Consider the following 20,780-nt stretch of genomic DNA (forward strand, 5'->3'; position numbering starts at 1 on the left):
ACTAGAATTCTTTTTTTAATCTTTTTTTGGTTTTTCGAGACAGGGTTTCTCTGCAGCTTTTTTAGAGCCTGTCCTGGAACTAGCTCTTGTAGACCAGGCTGGCCTTGAACTCACAGAGATCCGCCTGCCTCTGCCTCCCGAGTGCTGGGATTAAAGGCGTGCGCCACCACCGCCCGGCCTCACTAGAATTCTTGCACTGCATCTCTGACTATCAGTGCATCTTACTGCACATAACTAAACTATTGATTTATTATTAGATGTATATATGTGAGCACGGGTGTGTATATGATTGTGTCCTGACAGATCAGAAGATGGCTGTGGGGAGTTTATTCTCTCAACCTCTCACGTAGAGACAGGATGTCTCTTCCTTTAGATCACTCTGTCCTCCAAGCCTGGAGGTGTTCTTTTCTCCTGTCTCCCCTCCATCTCACTGTGGGAACACTGGGATTACAGATGCCTGCCACCACATCCTTCTTAGTTATTCATTTCATTATGGACTCTGGGTTTTGACTGAGGTGGTCTTGCTCGTGGGTTAAGAGCTTTTACTCACTAAACCATCCGTCCAGCCTTAGACTGAATATTGTTTAAGAAAAGGAACCTTGTGTTGTTCATTTTTGCTGTCTCCATGAACCAAACTGACTTCTGGATTATGCTGCTGAACTTCCAATTAGAACTTGTTGGAGAAAAATAAATAATGGAACAATCCTTCAGCTTTGAAGCATGAGCCAGTATTTTATTATGCATGTGAGAGGTGAAGGAGAAGGAAGGGCTCTCTGAACAAAGGCACTGAAGAAGCTGGGGTCACAGGGAGGCATGGAGTGTTTCTGAGTTATCCTGGGGACCAGAAGCAGCAAGGGACTGCTGGGATACAAGGCAAGGGGCAGGGTAGTTTTGAGCTGAGGGCCACTTCTTCAGGGATCAGCCCTTCAGGCTTTAGTCTCAGGCTCCACTGAGGCTTGAAGGGAACAAGAGATTGGCTCAGCTCTGAAGATGTTTTGTTGTTTTGGTTTGTTCTAGCTGAGTCACTTCAGATAATGCATTGATTTGGACACACTCCGATGACACCCATCAGCGCTTATTCGTAAAAAAAGAAAAACACAGGCAGAACTCTTTAATGTGGCATTTTCTAACCTACTGCTAGAGTGGGGCAGACCCTTCCAAGCTAAGACAGGCATGGCCAGCACTCCAGGCTGCACGCACACACTTGTAGAAGGAGGGAGAAATGCCAGAGAGCTAAGAGGTAGCCAGAAAGAAAGGCAGAAGAAAGGGGTCTTGAGAAATGGGTTAATAGCACCAGGCCTTCACCCTTCTGTCCTTAGGATCCAACTCTCAACCTCCCCTCTTTAAGGACACAGGTCTCAGGTCTGAAAGTGCAGCCTGCTCCCCCCCTACCCCTGCAGCCACCCTGGACACACAAGTGGAAGACACATTTTAAACAAACTCTTGTTTGACTTTTATTAAGTCGAGGGAGATTGAAGGAGAGGCATCTTATGTTGGGAAGAATAGGAGTTCTTTCTGTCTTCAACCCTTTCCAAGGGTTGTGTCTGCAGTCACATCAGATACCTAGACAAAAAAGTGGATGCATTGGCTCTTCAAATTGACACAGTACCTTGGCGCACTGTACTTGATTAAGCAATTAACCAGTGTACAGCCCTTGCAATATCAAGAGGCAAAACCTTACCACAGTCTTGGAAGCCTTACCTTCTACTATAACCTCCACGGGGTCGCTGGTTCCTGACTCAAAGGTGAAGGGCGACAAGGCTGTATAGCGGCAGCTGTAGTTGCCTGTATGTTGGGGACCCACGAAGGGCAGCTTCAGTTCAGCTGACGTACTTGTCATCGCTTGATTCATCCAGAAGGGTGTGCGGAAGCCCTCACGTACCAGCTCCATGCTGACCTTGGGCACGTGGCCGTGGCAGCGAAAGTGGGCTTCATGGCCCAGAGGTACAATGCCCGTCCACAGAGCTTCGAGCTTTGGCCGGGGTGGTGGCCCTGTCAGGGAGGATGGCAAGGAGGTTGTGACAACTTCTGCCAGGCCTTATGGCAGAACTGTTCCTTTGCACTGTCTGCTCTGAGCCAGGCAGCTCCCTTTCCTGCCTTGCACCCGTAAGCACTGGTGCTGGAAAATCTACATCTCATCTGGGTGTCGGGACCCTCAAATCACAATGTCAATGAGATCCACCAGGTCCTTGGTCTGTCCCACGACTTCCTCAGATGCCCAAAGTGTTGGAAGTGGCAAAGAGACCTTTCACAAAAGTGCTTGTAGTAGAAGCACAGTTCTAAGGTCTGAGTGGGGCTGATGCCTTTGTGTAGTCTTTTGTGAGGGAACTCTGACCTACTGAGACCTTAGTGAGGAAACTGAAGGATCGATAATGCCCGGGCCTCTCCTGTGTAAAATGGCACATCATCTCAAGTCAATCAGTGATGGGAATGGACTTGCATACATGCATTCCAGGGAATCTGAAGCACGGGAGAGTGCGTCTGAACATGAGAAGTTTGGATCCTAACATTGTTGACCATGGTTCTACGAGATGCCTTGCACCTCAGGGCACAGAGAACAAACCAGGGTTTTACACCTCACCTGGGGAAGGCCACTTCAAGGTTCTCAAAGTCTAATACCTCATTAACGCATAACCCAGGAAGGATGACCCCTGACAGGATTACAACCCAGGAACTCCGGTCTGTAAGTTAGGAACACATTGAACCCTCCACCCTTCTGGTCATGCTCAGCTCACCTTTCACATGGAGCTCCAGGAGTTCACTGGGAGCAGACCCTGAGAAGGGTGGTTCCTGTTTCATGTAGATACAACTGTAGTTGCCAGAGTCTATTGTTGAGATATTGTGCAGCTCGAAGACAGCTTCGGTTCCAGACGGTTTCAGCATCTGGAGCAGAGGCTCCTCCGAGTCACCCTGGCGTTGGAGGCCAAAGCGGAGGCCAGCCTTGGGTGCAGTACACCGAAGCTGCACGGTTGAGCCAGGTTCAAGGTTCTGACTTGATGGCTCCGCAGTGAGCGTGGGTGCCGGCAGCGTCTCTGTGGAGGATCAGACACGTTGGCCCAGCCTGAAGGCATGACAAGCACCGTCCAGCCTATGCTAACCTATGCTAACTCAGCCTTCTGTTTAAAGCGACCTCCCTGTCCCTTCTCTTGCTTGCTTTTGTAGGGCACCCAAACAACACTGCTTAATACTGCAGCACCCTCTCAACATCTCAGCCTTGACAAGCTCTGGCTACACAGCAAGCCTACCTCATCCCTACTAGGATACCCTGACATGTAGAGGCCCCTTAAACTCCGTGCCAGACTTCTCTGGTGATCCAGTTCTTTGCTGGGCTCAAGGTTGCTGTATTAATTGTCCTATTTAAAGCTTGGGCAATGAAGGATGAGTAGGTAATATCTTAAGATTTGGAGGTTCCGCTTTGGGGGGGGTCCCCATCCTGTTTGCTTCTGATCACCCACTCTTTCTATCCCACTCTTGTCTGCAGTCCCGCTGTGAAGCTCTATAGTGATATTTTATATATGTTTTATAAATAAAGCTTGCCTGAAGATCAGAGAGTAAAACTAAGCCACCAGAGGCCAGGCAGTGGTGTCTCACACATTTAATCCCAGGATTTTGGAGACAGAGGCAGATGGATCTCTGTGAGTTCAAGGCCACCCTGGGCTACACAAGATCAATGCAGAAACAGATCCAGGTGTGGTGGTGGCTCACACCTTTAATCCCAGTACTAGGGAGTCACATGCCTTTAATCCCAGCACTAGAGAGGAATGTAAGGTGGGATGAGACAGGAACTCATTCTCTTTCAGTCTGAAGCTTTCTTAAAGATAAGAGCTCTCTAGTGGCTTGGTTGTTTTGCTTTTCTGATCTTCAGGTTGAACCTCAACATATGTCTCTGTTTTGTTTCATTTTTGTGTTTTTTTTTTTTTAATTCATGCTACAAGACTCACCATCACTCCACATTAGCTCTATGGGTTCACTGTCTTCAGACCAAGTGTCCACCTTTTTGTGTAGACGGTAGCGGCAGGTAAAAGGGCCTTGGTCTTCTAGCTCAGTCAAGTTCAGGAAGTAGAGGCTGAGGTCTCGGAGAGGGCTCACCCCACGAATGTTTAGCACCTTCTCACCCCTCCTGAGTTGGAATTCAGCTGCATTCCGAGGAGCTTTGCAGGCCAGGGTCTCATCTGTGCTCCGACGCTGGACCGCTGGGTAATTTCCCATAAAATACAGAATGGGTGGAGGGGGTGTGGCTGCAAGACAGGGATGATCACTGAGCAGGAGTACAGGACACCCTGCTTCGTAGGGTCTGCTAACCTCTGTCTTCTAGCGACAGCTCAGGGGCAGCCAGCTTATCTCTGGACACCATGCACTCAGTCTTATACTGGCTTTTCATTGTCGGGGTTCAACACTCACTGTACTCTTTGATGGTCAGAGGAGCACTGGGCTCAGACGGGATGCCCTCTGCGTGAGTTCGGTAGCTGCAGCTGTAGGTGCCGGGTTTGTTGACTACAAACCAGGCCTTTTCCTTGTCTTGGGCTGTAGTCACCTTCAGGAAACTATCATCTCCTTCCAACCTCAGCAGGAAAGTGACGCCCCGCAATGCAGCTTGACACAGCAGGTATGTGCCCAGGAAAGGTGTGATCCAGGGCACTGGCTGGGCAGAAAGCCAGGGTCGGGGCAAGGGCTCTGCGGAGGAGGAGGGCAGGGTTGGTGAGTGCTTCAGTCTCTCTCCCAAGAAAGTCAGAGTACGGAATCCAGACTCAGAAAATAGAAGGGGGGCAGGAGCAGCAGGGGGTGTAGGTGTGGGGTTCAGAGAAAGAGACAGGGAGCCGAACACTTCTCTGTGTCAGGCTGGTCCCCAGCACTCTATGAGAATCATTATTTATAAGCCTCTGGGGACAGCAGAAACATTCCCAGTTGGCAGATGAGCAAACTGAAGCTAAGAGCTAGCAGGTGACACAGATGGGAACTTTTCCCATCTACTTCTCTCTGCTGCCTCCTGACCCCATTACGGCCCCACTTACCTGTCCCTGTCACCTCGACAGGATTGCTTAGCATTGTCCACCTGTTCAGCTCGGTCAGTTTACTAGTGGGGGGCTCCACGCCATATCGGCAGCGGTAGAGGCCCCTGTTGCTGCTTGTAATTGCTCCCAGCTGGAACCGGTGTGACCTGACGTATTTATCAAGGTGGACTTGATCGAGGCGCCATCCGTTCATAATCAGCTGGAAGTCCTTGGTAGGGAACTCAGCCTCACACGTGAGTGTCAGGTTGGCCCAGGGTTGCAGCAGGGACTGAGGGTCTGCCCATAGGGCAGCTTCGCTGGAAGTATCTGTTGTAGAAAAGAGCCATGGTTAACTTGCTGCTGTTAGGAAAGGGGTTTCCAAGTAACCATAGGCCCCCGTTCCCAGGCCCTATAGCTGAACTTACAGACAAACGCAGCAGTGGCTGGTCCCAGAGTGAAACCTGTAGGAACAGAGTCTGTGAGTTTCTGTCCATACCACACCTGCCCCAGGGGTTCCAGGCCCCAGGACATCTTACCCCAGAGCAGCAGCACAGCTGCCAGTAGAGACATGGCTGGGCCCTCAGTCCACCTGGAGTGTGTGCAGGGAGCACCTGCAGCGGCAAATTAATCTGCGGGGCCGACCTTGCACTTTGTTTGCCCTTCCTGGAAAGTAGGGGCAGAGATTCAGCTGTTTGGCATGGGACAAGGAGGATTCAGCAATAATGCTAATCAATAATAATGCGCAAGTATCGAGCCAAACTGATAATAACAGTAAAATCTTCTCTTCTTCAGATTAAAAAAAACACCCCAAACCCCAGTATTTTAGACTCAATAAAACGACTATATATATAAAAGAACCAGGAAAGAGTTTCAGCATGCAGCAGAATGAGGAATGAGGCCTTGCCTTTCATGTCGGCTACAAAGAATCCTGTCCTGACTAGAGTCAGGGGTGGGGACAAGTTAGACCTGAGATGCAACCCTCATTGAGTGTTTTATAGTCATTTTATTATATGTATATATTATGCATATATGTAAGAGAGTGTTTTATTCTAGGCCTGCCTGGGCTACACAGTGAGCCAGATCCTAATTAAAAAAGAGCAAGAAACGAAACAAAACCCAGGAATACATAAACCCATTTTGGTATCCAGAAATTGTCCTCGATCGTTTAAAGTATTGTGTACAAGTTTAGGGGTCACAGTCACCCTGTGTTTTCCCCCTCACGGTCCCATGGCTCCTTTAGTGAGAATTTCTTTCCCTTTGGGAACAGCAGGAAGGGGATGTCGGCATTTCCTGTCTCTCAATTCCCACTGCCTTTCCAGCAAAAAAGAATCTTTAGCCGGGCGGTGGTGGTGCACGCCTTTAATCCCAGCACTCGGGAGGCAGAGGCAGGCGGATCTCTGTGAGTTCGAGACCAGCCTGGTCTACAAGAGCTAGTTCCAGGACAGGCTCCAAAGCCACAGAGAAACCCTGTCTCGAAAAACCAAAAAAAAAAAAAAAAAAAAAAAGAATCTTTATCTCACAGATGACAGAATCTCTCAAACTGTTCACACTCTAGGGTCTATGAAATCAACAAAGGCGGAGAGTACAATGAATTAAAATGAATAAAATAAACATTAATTTTGATAATTTTTTATATTTTTGTGCTTGTCTCATTATGTTTGTGTGTGTGAGCTCATGCGTGTGTGTTGGGTGACAAACATAAAATATTTATTGTGGTTCTTTGTCAATATTTCCAGGCATTTGTTTGTGTCCACTGACTGCGAGCTTCACAGGCCTCTGCTCCTGGACATGTTTCCTCGAGAGAGCCCATGGTTTCTCTGGTCTTTCAAAGGGTCCTTCCCTAGTGATCTGGAACTAGGAAAGAGTTTCAGCATACAGCAGAATGAGGAATGAGGCCTTGCCTTTCATTTTGGCTACAAAGAATCCTGTCCTGATTAGAGTCAGGGGTGGGGACAAGTTAGACCTGAGATGCAACCCTCATTGAGTGTGCTAAGTCACCAGCCATGTGGCCACTCTCACTCAAAGAATAAATCCTCCTTTATTATTTTGGAAAGTTGCAGAGAGGCTGGCAGTCATTGTTGCTCTGTAGACGTCACTAGGGGGCAGAGTGGAGATAAGACTTGGGAAGGAACTCATGTAAGGCCAACTTGTCAGTGGGCCCTTATGGTTCTCCACAAAACCTCCTCCAACAAGAAACTGACAGTGTATCTCCTAGCTGGCCATGGCTTCCTACTTCAGTGAGCTCTCCACTGAGAAGAAAATGAGAAGAAGGCCATCATTACAGTGCTTAGAAACAGCAGCCCCCATGGGTACAACTGAGGAAGGCTTCATTCTGCACTCCCTACTGCCCAGAAATCTCTTATTGAAGCTGTATGCTTCTTCCAAGTGGTGATAGCTAATGAAGAGTTGAGACAGGGAGGGGCGGACTCACACCCATTGCAGGGAGGTATCTAAGCTGTGCTCCCATTCCCTGGTGTTCTAACCTTGTGCCTCGAAACAGGACTGAAGGCCCTGCATCTTGAGATGTTTCTTTCTAATGATTTCTGTCCTTTCTCCAATTTTGAAGCTAATCATTTATTCCTCTCTGGTTTCTAATATCTCTCCTCAGATCCTCCTGTCCAATTTCTAGAACTATCAAGTATGACACATACCACACTTGACTTAAAATATGCCCTTATCTTGTGAGGACCACGCCATTCCCTAGAATACCCAGAGAGAAACAAACAAGATTGGAATTCAAAGAAAATAGTGGACACGTTTTTCGCTGCACAGTGTCCATTCCTCTTCCAATTTTCATAGACGACCTGAAGTGTAAGGAGCCAGGTAAAATCAGTGGTTGTTAGGGTTTCTGTTAGGTGTGCAAGCATATGTCAGGTGACCCCACCAGAAGGAAAGTTGAACCAGAAATAAAATTCCCACTACATCATTCTATGAGGACTCTTGCTCTTCCCTGTGGTATGCTGAATAGCCAGGCAGTGCACAGGGCTCAAGTTAGGACAGACTGATGCCTCCTCCTGCCCCTTCACAAAGATCCCAAGAAAGAGCTGCTCAGTGAGCAATGGAGCAGTGGAACCTGGACTCATCTGAAGCCAAGACACACAGTGGGACCAGTGCTAATTGCTGCCAAACCTTCCTGAGGCTGCTGTATCAAGTTACCACATACCCAGGGGCTTAAAACAGCAGAAAGGTATTTCTCAGACTTCTAGAAGCCCTAAATATTAAATGAAGACTTTGGGAAGGTCCTGGTGTGTCCTTTCCTTTTCTTAGGGCCTGGGGGATGTTGGGAATCCTTAGCAGTGCCTAGCTTACACATGCACCACTTTGTGTGTCCTTGGTGTGTCTTTCTCTGTGACTAAATTTCTCCCTTCTTTTGAGAACACCAGTACCTGTCCTAGGGTCCATTGAACCCAAAGCTTGAAGGTGTCTATAGATCTACTCCTCTCTCAGGTCACACTCCCAGCTGGATTACAAGTTGAACAAGTTGAACAGTGCAGCCCACAACAGCTGTCTAGAGGGCTGATGAAGCTGCAGCCAGTCAGAAGACAAGAATGGGCCTGGTGATAATTAAGGGTCTTTTTTGGATCATAGATACCAGAGCCAGTTTCTCTCATGTCCATTGTGCACCTTGGAATGTCTTTTCTCTCTCTGTGAGAAACTGTCAGCAAAGAATGGTGCTTTGGGTTGGGGCTTTCAAGGGAGTAGGAACACTTTTTACAAAGTATAAACTTAAAGAGCTACCCAGTTTACTTCAAAAGTACTGTTATTCAGTACTTCAAAGGCAGGGGTGAATGGATCTCTGTGGGTTGGAGGGCAACCGTAGAGAGTTTCTGACCAACCAACTAGAACTACAGAGTGAGATGCTGCCTTGAAAAAAAAGGCCTTAAAGGTGTGTGTGTGTGTGTGTGTGTGTGTGTGTGTGTGTGTGTGCATGTATACACACACATATGCAAGGAAGACTAATATTTTGATCCAGGTTTGAAGTTTGATAATTTGTTCTAGCTCTGAAATTTGGGCCTGACTCCACAACAAATACCTTCTATTTATCAAGTAACATTTTTTACATTACCTCTTTTCCCATCAAAAATGGTATTCAGATAAATAATTATTTTCTGAGTTGGGCTTATATGTCAATAGATCTGTTAGGTAATCTTAATAACTAAAGCAAGAAGGGAAGTCTAAATTTGGACTATCCATCTTCAAAGCATGTGTAGACACTCACTTCAGCCTGCTAAAGTCCCTTTGGAAGAGGTGGTCTTGACATCTCCATTATCCAGTAAAAGGAGCCAATAGTACAGGAGTCCAATGTGGTTCTGATGAACCCAAAGTTGCATGCAGACAGTGAAGGTCAGTACAGCCGTCTGAGTCTTACTCCCACAAGCCCTGCCAAGCTAGAGGCTCAGTGCTCCAGCTCTAGTGGGAGTCCCTTTGGGGCAGAAAACCTGAGTGTTGGCAAGAGACACAGTGCTGATCCCAATTATACAGTTTATCTGCACCACAGGCCCAGCCAGCAGAAGACACAGTTGTCTATAATACCTAGAATCTTACTCCCCAGGTTTCCCGAAGACTGTCTCCCATGGGTAGCTTCCTAGGTCATAGTATATGTGACTTTCCTTGTTCTTACACCATGACCCTTCTCCACTGGCTGTGCTGTGGGTGGAGTCCATCTCTGGTGCAGGAGGAATGCAGTGTTTCCTCATGTGCTCTAGTTTCTTTCCTGCTCTGCAGGTTTCTCAGGCCTCTCGCTGACTTTCACACACTTTTCAGGATTTACTAGCAACTCAATCTTTTTCTCTCACTAAAACTGCATAGCCTCCTAATCTTAAATAGAATGGAATCCTCTTTTGAGGCACACTTTTCAACATCAAACTTCTGAGTATTCTTGCAGGCTTGTATCAGGGCAGAGTTCATGCTTTGACAGGTCATACCTGAACATTCGGACTGCTTCTTATCCCGCCATACTGTCTGAGAAATGACTAGGAGTCATTATCTGTAAATCAAAAGCAAAGGGAGAAGCCCATGGCTATGAAATAATAATCACTTCCAACTTCCTTGATGGTTAAGAGGCAGAATTCTTTCGGGGGTTTTGGATTCTTCAACCTCCTGCCTGATCAGCCTTGCTCTAACGTCTACACACATGAACTCAAATCCTCGTCATAAGCACCCATTCCCTTGCCAGGTACTTCTGATGACTTTGAGAGGTCAGTACATGCAGGTTCTGCAGCTCACAGTCCTGGCTTCCCACCATCTTTTAATTTTCATCTGTTTCAATTTTCAGAAGGACACCATTATAGAAATGTTTTTAATGGCTTATTTAAAAAAATATCAGGGGCCATAAAGCCCAGCATTCTCTTTGAGTGAGTATGGTATTACTATTATTCTTTCTAAGTTCATCCCTCCAATGCCAAGCACAGGACATTATACAGCCTTATTATATCCCAGCCTAGTGTTATTTGCTGAGAAGTGGTCCTTCCTGACAATAATTCTCTTCCCTCTCCCATTTCCTCTAATCCCAAGGACTCATCCAAGTAAATTCAGTCATTTTGGCTACAAAATAGAGAAATGGAATGAGTTTAAAAATCGTGGTGGTGTATTTACAGAATTTTTTTTCTCCTTTTAAACTTTCTCTTTAGATTTGGGTTTGAAGCTTTTCTTTCTGGATGAACCCAAGATTCTTCTTAAATTTGTTAGTCACTTATTATATATACTTATGGTTGATTCATCAGTACTGGGGATTGAACACAGAGACTGGAGCATGCCAAGAGGGCATTCTGCCACTGAGGTATATCCCCTGGCCAGGCAAGCCTTTATTTTGCTATCTTCTGGCTTCAGTCTCCCAAGGAGCTGGTATCCAGACTGTACCATTAGATCTCCTATACGCACTTTTAGAAAGGCAGGGACATAGGAAAAAACATTTAAGCTCCCCCACTGCTAGTCTCTTTACTTCAATACCTCGTAGAAGCAGATAAAAAAAAAAAAGGACTCTATTTTCTACTGTCCAGAGAAATCCCTTGAGACTCCAGGGTTCTTTATTGCTGTCTTACTTCAGAGAAGGCATTTGCAGCATGATTGCAGTGAGTTACAAGGTGCTGGCCCTCCAAGTGTACCTTTTCCTCGTGTTCCTCGACATTAGGATGATGCTCACCCGGGTGACTGGCCTGGTGCTAGGGCTCTGTGCAAACACTTACCACACACTGCTAACAGATAAGGATGGGTTACAAAAGTCCTGCTGGAAGAATTCAGGAGTAATTTGCACACATAAGTTTGGCAACTGTTTGGAGCATCTGCCACTAAGCTGGCACTTTCGACAATTCCCTCCCCACCCCAACAGCTGTTGGCATCAGCCTTTCTGGGAAGCCTGTTCGGCCATTTATGCTTCCTTTCTGCCACTCTGCCCTCTCTACCCAGGGTACATTTTCCTTTCTTAAATGATGGTCATTTTACTGGAGGAGTCTGGCTCATGTAGCACCATCTCCAGACTCAGCAGGTTTGAACAAGATCAGCAGTGAAGAGCTCACAGAGGACGGGGTTGTGGGTGGTCATCTCTGACTAACTCAGCTTAACATGGGTGGTCATGAGAAGGAAGCAAGTTTAGAAAGCTAATTCTAGCTAACTCACCTTAACATGGGTAATCATGAGAGGGAAATCAGGTTAGGAGGCCAACTGTAACTCATATTAACATGGGTGGTCATGAGAGGGAAGTCAGGTTATCTCTACTCCTCCAGTAATTTACTTCTATTTTCATTAAAATGATCCATGAACATGGTTTAAGGAGTCAAGTAACCCCAAGGCTTATTTAAACCAAAAGTCTGTTTTCTGTACTTCTCCATTCCGTAAGCTCCCGGAGACAGCCATTAGAAACCTGACAGCCTTTTCCTCTTGGGGCCTCCTCTCCACGTATCTAAACACTACTCTTTCAGTCACATATTTTCATTGTTTTCTGTCTACTGAGAACCAGGAACTAAGGAGTGAGCTCATTCTCCTGCTCAAGCCGTCACCACGGATATGTATAAAACTGTTTCCCCTTGCTCCTGTTCCCCTACTTATCTAATTGCAGTGAGCTTTCTGGAGTTTAATGAACCAAAACATGCAAATATACATTTACATATTCATACCTTTATATAGACGCATGTAAATAGCTACAGTAATGTGACCCTTGATGCAGATTTATTCTGAGAAAGGCATCATTCGATAGCTCTATAGTGTAGAGGTCACAGAGTGCCTAAGAGATAGTATTGCTTACTCTCCATCCAGGTTACCTGGCTGACAGTGTGGCTCCTAGGCTACAACCAACGCAGTACAGCCCTGTGCTGACTACTGTAGGCAACTGTAATATAATATAAATGGCATTTATGTATTTCAACATATCTAAACATGGCAAAGGGGTGGTAACCGCAGTAAATTATATGAATTTTTTTAGGTTCATTGTAACTGTATGTGACCACTGTGTGGTTGGGATGGTATGAGATGTTATTGGTTGAAATATCATTGTGGCACAGGCCAGAGTGTGTATACATACTGTCTTTCAACATAGGTCTTTCAACTCTATCTTAGTGAAGAAGACTATCTCAGAGCATTTGGCACATAGGCTTTTGTGTTCCCTTTGCCAGCATTCTAGGGCTTGCATTTAATGCTATGATATTCACCCCTCAACGACCTTTGGGTCTCTCTCTCTCTCTCTCTCTCTCTCTCTCTCTCTCTCTGCGTGTGTGTGTGTGAGTGTGTGTTTGAATGATCCATAGTGTGTGTGTAGAGGTAAGAAGACAACAAGGTAAGGGTTTTGACCCTCACCTGGATTGAGACAAGTTCTCAATCTCCTTGATTGAGACAAGTTCTCTTATTGGCTGCCACTATATATGACAAACTAGCTGACATGCAAGATTCCGTGGAGTCATAGCTATATATCCCATCTCTATACCGCATCTTATTTTAGGAACACTGAAATAGTAGAGGAATGCTACCAGGCCTGCTTTTAAATGTGTTCTGGGTACTGGAACCCAAATCCTTGTGCACTGGGTAAGTGCTTTACACACTGAGCCATCTCCCCAGCCTCCTCGCATCTCAAGTTGATTACAGAAGACAAAGAAACATGGGATTTGACATTTTCGGCATGATGGATGCCTAAAAGCATAGTTATTGTACATTGCTATTTTCTAAATGCTTCTTTGCCCCCCCCCCCCACACACATTTGCACATTAAATCCTAAACCCTGTGGGGTAATGTTAGGAGCTAGGACCTCTGGGGAGTCTCTGATTAGGAATGCCCAGAGAAATGATTTTCCCCTTATACTATCTGAGGACACAGCTTGAATTTTGCATGTATGAACCAGAAAGTGGAGCCTACGGTAGGATTTTGGTTTTGCTGTGCCCTTTAACCTGGTCATCCAGTCTCTTATGTGGGCTAAAGAGAGACACATTACTGGGGTTTATGAGCCATTCTGTATATGGCTTTTTATGATAGCACAAACAAAATACGGGCGATGTACCCACCCTAACACAGATTTACACAGTGCGTGAAACAGTAGGAATCCCTCAGTCTCAGCAGTGTGCAAGGCTTGCTTCCTAGTGAGAATCTCTTTTGAACGTTGTGAGCGCAAAGCCTTTTGATTCTAGATCCTTTGTAGAGAAACTGCTCTCATCTTTTCCAGGAAATCTGTGCTAATTTATTTCTCCTTGATTTAGGTGGTTTGAGTGTTAAAAATTCTAGAGGTTAATAATTAATTAAGCAGGAAAGTTAGTTAAATGGATAATTTTCTCCAGAAACTTATTTATTTTTTCTAGTCTGGGAAGATTGTTCAAAAATTTTAAAAATTCTTCTTCTTTTTCTTTTCTGTGAATGGATGGGTGTTTTGCCCACATGTATGTCTGTGCATTGTGTGTGCTCATTACCCATGGAGACCATGGTTGGAGTTAGGGACAGTTGTGAACCATTGCAAGAGTCCTGGGAACTGAGCTTGGTTCCTCTTGAAGAGCAAGCAGTGCTCTTAACCACTGAGACATCTCTCTAGTCCCAACTTTTCAAATTTTCATTTATTATTATTATTTTTTTATTCTAGAACTGATGTGATTGTTTTTTTTGGGTCTCCAGGACTGAAGTGTAGATATTATTTTCTTAAACTTATTTTTCTCTTTTATTTGTATTATTTTGTATTTTTCCTATTTTTTTTTTGGTACATACTAGAAACTTTCCTTAATTTCACCTTAAGAAACCTTTTGCATAGGCTTATAGTAACTCTTACTGGCCACATCCTCTGACTTCAAGGAGATTTTTATGGTTCTAAGATATTTTTGCTTCCTGTTTGGTTGGTGTGTATTGTGTCTTAAATTGATACAAATATTTCATGCAGACTTATCATTTTGCATTTAACTGTTTATGTTAAAGGCTTCTCTAAGTGGTAGAACCATAATCAGATGCCTCATATTCTAAGTGTGTCAAAGACTCATAGTAAGTGGGTCCACCCCACAAAGGTGACTGGAAACCTCAGTGCATACCTCAGACTCCTCAGCTGTGGCTATCTCATAGTAGGAAATACTGTGTGGTTTTATCATTAGGAAGTGGCTAATATTTTCTTTTGCTCTTCATTTGGGTGTGATATTTGTGGTTTCCCTGGAAGTCAACACCAAATCAAAACTAGCAGTAAGACGGTTGTTAGAGACCAACAGTGTGATGGAGAGAAGGATGAGGACCTCACAAGGTAAGACATGGAACTGTCGTGCAAGCAACCCTAGCAGAATCTGCAGGGAGGTTTACCCATCTGTGCCTAATGCTGATCTGGACCAGTGGCTGGCCTCTTTCCAAAAAGTCTGGACAATGATTATCCAATAATGAATCCAATAACCACTGAATGTGTGACATCTCAGGGAAAGCATGACCTTGGGCCACTGCATTTCCATAACTGAGCCAGAGACCTGAAGGAACTGAGACACAGTTATTCAAATATACAGCCAGGTACATTTTGATGTCCATAAAGTGATCTGGAATGGTGAATCTCTGTGTACTATGGAGCCAGTCAGAGTCTCCAAGGGGACTCCTTTTTTTCTTGCTTTCTGAGGATATGACATTGTCCTGAAAATTAGATAAAAAGGAGGCTGTCTCAAAACAGACTGCAGGCTTTCCCATTATATAATTGCTTACGAGAGGGATGTCTCATATTTAGTTCTGTCTGCTATTACACATAGCAAAAACCATTTAATTTATCAATTCCAAATGATAAGCCATCATAGTGTGATTCATTCCTAAAGAAAGATGAAATTGTAAGCCTCTGTTTCTTCCTCTCTCTCTCTCTCTCTCTCTCTCTCTCTCTCTCTCTCTCTCTCTCCTTTCCTTCTTTTTTCCTTCCTTTCCTGTTTTGTTAGTCTGTGAGTTTTTGCATTCCCCAAAGAACCAGTGCTAACTGCTGTTTAGAGACATATGTGGCATAAATCACCCTGCCTGCCCAGATTTTCCACAGCTCAGCATCCTTTAGTGAATCCACTCCACCAGTCATCCATCTACCCTGTGGCTTCTAACATGTCACTGTATTTATGTCCTCTTGGTCTCCTTGTACTTGAATGTATGTACTTAAAATGTGACATTTCTTTTCTCTTTGCTGTTTGAGATGCTGAGAAATATGTGAATGTATGCTTCCTGTTTAACTAGATTTTCTCTTTAAAGAGGCATAGCCTGTAATGACCCAGTAACTGTAAAAATTCCTTGGTATAAATTAGATAAGCCACATAGACTTGTAAAAACAGCATGGATTAATGGAGTAGCTTTTTGAACTGATTAGTAAGAATGTTATTCATCTGGGCCTCAAGAAATTGTCAAATAGGGAGCACAGAATCGAGCTATGCAACATCAAATATATCAGTTGTTTGGTTTGTAGTAAATAGATACTAAATTAAATTCTTTGTTTTTTCTAAGACATAGATGAACTTGCCTTAAAATTAAAACATGACAGTGTGACAAAGATCTTCTACATTCTTACCTCCTTTTTGTCTGAGTCATGAACTTCCAGACGTACTCCTGAAAACCCACTGGCAATGCTGGCCAGGAATTCTGGTAGGTGATCTTAACTCTCCTCCTCTCCTCCAATTCCAATCCCTGCCTTATAGCAGATCACCCACTATGACCTTTCTGTCCTCTCTGCACTTCTTCCCATAACCTACACAGATCCTGGTGGCACACCCACCTTTTCTCCTTCCTGTAGATCTCTCAGCTTTTACTATCCCACCCCCATTACTATCTGTCAACTCCCAATACCTAGAAACAAATTATACAGTGAATACACCTGGCAGGATCTCCGAATTAGTCCCTACCAGGAAACCCATAACCACCACAGTCTCTTAAGAACCAGAGAAGGAAACGGAAGCCAAGGAATGGAACAACCAACCCCAAAACATAAGACCAGATATAAGTACCTGGAATTATAATAATTTCAAGTGCCCAGATGCCTAGGTGCAAACAAAAAATCAATTAACATCCAAGGCAACATGTCCTTACCAAAGCCCAGCAACCCTATTGCAGCAGGCCATGAGAAGTGCAATATAGTTGAAGCACAAGAAAAGGACTTCAAAATAGCTATTATGTATATGCTCCAAGTTTTTAAAGAAGATGTGACTATATCTACTAACAAAGTCTGTGAAAACACAGTGAAACGAAATGAAGAAAGTGTTGAAGGAATGAGAGTAGAGATAGAATCACTAAAGAAAACCCAAACTTTGGTAAAACTGGAAGTGAAAAGTTTAGGTAGTTGAGTAGGAACCTTCTAGGCAAGTTTCACCCACAGAACACAGGAGATGGAAGAGTTAGGCATTAAAGACTGAAGTGGGAAGTCCTTCTGTATATGTCTTGCTTTTATTGGCTAATGAAAAAAGTTATTTTGACCAATGGCTTAGCAGGGCAAAGCTGGGTGAGAAATCTGAATAGAGATTATAGAGAGAGTAGACAGAGTCAGAGAGACGTCATGTAGCTGCCAAAGGAGATGGTTGTTAGAAACTTACCCAATAAGCCATAGCCTCGTGGCAATACACAGATTAATGGAAATGGGCTATTTTAAGATCAAAGAGCTAGCCAACAAGGAGCCCAAGCTAATAGGCAGAGCAGTGTTGTAATTAGCATAGTTTCTGTGTGATTATTTGGATCTGAGCAGTTGTGAAATGAATTAATAGTCTTGTCTTATAAAAGACAAAATTGAAGAAATAGATACATCAGTCAAAAATGTTAAATCTGAAAAACTCTAGGAAAACATCCTAGAAGAAATAGATATCTCTGTCAAAAAATGTTAAATCTGAAAAACATCCAAGAAATCTTGAACGCTAAAAGGTCCAAACTTAAGAGTAATGGGAATAGGGGAAGGAGAAGAAACCCAGGTCAAAGGCACAGAATGTATTTTCAACAAAATTAGAGAAGAAACATTTTTTAACCTGAAGAAGGAGATGCCTATCAAGGTACAAGAGGCATACGTAATGCCAAATAGACTGTACCAGAAAAGAAAGTCCTCTTGGCATATGATATTCAAAACAAATCAGAATTTTTTTCAAAACAAATCAGCAAATATACAGAACAAAGAAAGAATAATGAAAGGTACAAAGGAAAAAGACCATTAGAATGACAGGTGGTGTCCCAATGAAGACACTAAAAGCCAGAAGAGCCTGGACAGATGTTTTATAAATTCCAAAAGACCACAGATGACAGCCTAGACTACTATACCTAGCAAAAATATCAATTACAATAGATAGAGAAAAAATATTCCATGATAGAAGTAAATTTTCCCAGCTCTCTGGAAACTGTGAGAAGGAAAATGTTAATCAGAAGTGACTAACTACATATAATACAGCACAATGAATAAATATTCTTTGACCAGAAAATCAAAAGAGCTGAAAAGAAAACCCACCAAAACAACACACTAACAGTAATCAACAAACACTGCTCCTTGATACCTCAAAACACCGAAGGTCTCAGTTCCCCAATTAAAAAAAAAAAGACACAGACTAACAGATGGATTTGGACAGGAGTCATCCTTCTGCTGCATCCAAGAAATAATCTAACCTCAGGAATAGGCATTCCCTCAGACAAAAGGATGAAAAAAGACATTCCAAGAAAATGGACCCAAGAAGCAATCTGGTGTAGGCACATTTTAGTATCTGACAATAGATAAAACTAATAGAAAGAGCTTATGAAAAACACTACATAGTCATCAAAGAAAAAAATCAAGCAAAAAGATAATTCAATTTGAAGCTTCTATACACCAAAAATAGTTCAGCCAAGTCCAGAAAAGAAACCCTACTTCAGCTATAATCACATATTAACCCTAACTAACAGATACAGGGTGGCTTAAGTATCCCATTCTCTCCAACTGACCAGTCATCCAGACAAAGACTAAACAGGGAAATTCTAGAGCTAACACATACCATAACTTAAATGGCCCTAGCAAATATTGCAGAACATTTCATCCAAACATAAAAGAATATGCTTTATGTTCTCCTCAGTACCTCATGGAATGTCCCTCAGAATTGTGCACAAACATGGGTAGAAAGCAGATCACAACATGTAAAGAAAAAGAAAATAGCACCTTGCAAAGTATCTGACCCCCATGAGTTAAAGCTGAATATCAACCACAGAAATAACAGAAGCCTTATAAACCAATGGACACTAAACAATTCATTTACTGAATGAAAAAGGAGTCAAGAAGGAAATTAAGGAAAAATTAGAAACATTTTAAAACAGAATGAAAATGAAAACACAACATACCCAAACCTATGGGACACAATGAAGGCCATTCTAAGAGGCAAGTTCATAGTACTAAATATACATACACACATATGTATATATATATATGTATATATATGTATATATATATACACATATAAAGAATTGGGGATATATTAATATCATAACAACACGCCTGAAAGCTCTAGAACTAAAAGAAGAAATAACACCCAAAAGGAGTAGAGCAAAAGAAATTATAAATTTCATGACCTAAATCAATAAAGACAATAAATGCAAAGAATAGATGAAAGAAAGAGGTGGTTCTTTGAGAAAACCATCAAAGTTGATAGACCCTTAGTTAAATTAACGAAAAGAAGGAGCGGGAGAGAGAAGATCAAAACTAACAAAATTAGAGATGGAAAGGGGACATAACAACAGATACCAATAAATTCCAGAGAATCATCAAGTGAAAAAGCTGTACCCCACCAAATTGAAAAATCTAAAATAAATGGGTAATTTTCTTGATATATACCACCTACCAAATTTAGGTGAAGATCAGATAAGCTGTTGAAACAGACATATAATCCCTAGTGAAATAGAAGCAAAGTTAAGTCTCCCAACTAGAAAAAAAAAAGCTCAGAATCAGATGGATTCAACAATGAAATCCACCATATTTCCAAAGAAGAAATAAAGCCCTTGCTTCTCAAGCTGCTCCACATAATAGAAACAGGAAGAACACTGCTTAATTCGTTTTCAAGGTCAAATTAACCTGATAACCAAACCACGTAACAATTCCTCAAAGAAAGAGAATTACAAATAAATTAATGAATGAATAATGAAAAAGAAAGAGAATTACAGATCAATTTCTCTTATGAATATAGGTGCAAAATTTCTCAATAAAATACCTGCAAACTGAATCAGAGAACGCATTAAAATTCCTCCACCATGATCAAGTAATCTTTATCCCAGAGATTCAGGGGTGGCTCAACAAACATAAATTTTAAAAATGTGATCCACCATATAAACAAACTGAAAGACAAAATCCCCATGATCATGTCATGAGATGAAAAATAAAAAGCCTTTCACAAAACCCAACACCCTGGAAAGACAAAAAATAAAGGCAATTTGCCACAAGCTCCCCGTCAACATAAAATGGAGAGAAACCCAAATCATTTCCACTAAAATCAGGAACAAGTCAAGGTTTTTCACCCTCTCTATATCTAATCAATATAATACTAGAAGTCTTCCCTAGAGCAGTAAGACAACTAAAATAGATCAAGGAGATAACAATTTGCAAGATAAGAAGTTGAAGTATCTTAATTTGCAGGTGATATTCATAAGTGACCCTAAAAAGTAGCTGATTACAAAACTAGCTCACAGAAACTAGGAGCCTTCCTGTATACAAATGACAAGCCGACTGAGAAAGAAACACCTTTCTTTCACAGTAACAGCAAAAATTTTTAGGTTCAGAGATGTGCAAAAGATGGAAGACTTACCACCAGAGTCTATGGAGCCAGAAGTAACCTTCATTTCAGGAAGAAAAAAATAAAAATGAAAAAATATCACAGTGGGGCACCAAAGCTTATCAGCTATAGCAGAAACCACAGCCAAAGATCGGGCTTCTGAAATTGTGGCAATGGAAGCAGGTTTGGGGCCTCTTCTTATAGTAAAATCCAGCACCAGGTGTGGGTCAAAGAGCTTTTGCAATCTTGAGGTCAGGCTTAAAGTCACATTACACTTTAAGTTTTATGGCTTTGGGTTATAGGATGTTTGCGAAAGCCTGTGGCTGACAAAGCCGCTTTCCACTGTCCCTGCAAGAATGCAAGTAGAGTCACATAGGGGGACAGTTAAAATTTAAGGGAATACAATGCAAAGGGTCCCCTAAAGGAAATAGTTAGAAGCTAACCTTTGTCCGCTGTACCTGCCTAGCTGGGAAGAAGGGAGGCAGAACACAATTGCTAAAAGTTTATCTCTGTACACAGTGGCTGCCAGGATGTCTGCTCTTAAGGCAGACCATGTTTGTTAAAGGTTAACAGTGGCAGCCAGCTGTATTTTCTTTTCTTTCCAAAATGTGTTTGGGCCTACAAATTCATATTTATATAT

The 20,780-nt window shown here is 43.0% G+C and overlaps 1 protein-coding gene across 3 annotated transcripts; it reads right to left on the bottom strand.

Moving 5' to 3' along the window:
• Positions 1-1,429: 1,429 nt before the first annotated feature.
• LOC119823110 (alpha-1B-glycoprotein-like) lies at positions 1,430-20,322 on the bottom strand. Of its 3 annotated transcripts, XM_038342903.2 has the most exons (10): positions 20,174-20,322; positions 9,917-9,978; positions 5,528-5,654; positions 5,417-5,452; positions 5,013-5,318; positions 4,402-4,674; positions 3,942-4,238; positions 2,736-3,032; positions 1,702-1,992; positions 1,430-1,563 (listed from the first exon to the last, which is right to left on the bottom strand). In XM_038342903.2, the coding sequence occupies exons 3-10, from the start codon at positions 5,559-5,561 to the stop codon at positions 1,556-1,558; spliced, it is 1,542 nt and encodes a 513-aa protein (XP_038198831.1). In that variant the 5' UTR covers positions 5,562-5,654; positions 9,917-9,978; positions 20,174-20,322; the 3' UTR covers positions 1,430-1,555. The 3 variants fall into 3 exon arrangements, with proteins under 3 accessions (XP_038198831.1, XP_038198833.1, XP_038198832.1); XM_038342905.2 differs by lacking the exon at positions 9,917-9,978 and having other exon boundaries at positions 20,174-20,319; XM_038342904.2 differs by lacking the exons at positions 9,917-9,978; positions 20,174-20,322 and adding an exon at positions 9,211-9,363.
• Between the last annotated feature and the right edge of the window lie 458 nt (positions 20,323-20,780).

The sequence above is a fragment of the Arvicola amphibius genome, chromosome 9 (assembly GCF_903992535.2).
Source record: "Arvicola amphibius chromosome 9, mArvAmp1.2, whole genome shotgun sequence".
Classification (NCBI taxonomy): Eukaryota; Metazoa; Chordata; class Mammalia; order Rodentia; family Cricetidae; genus Arvicola; species Arvicola amphibius.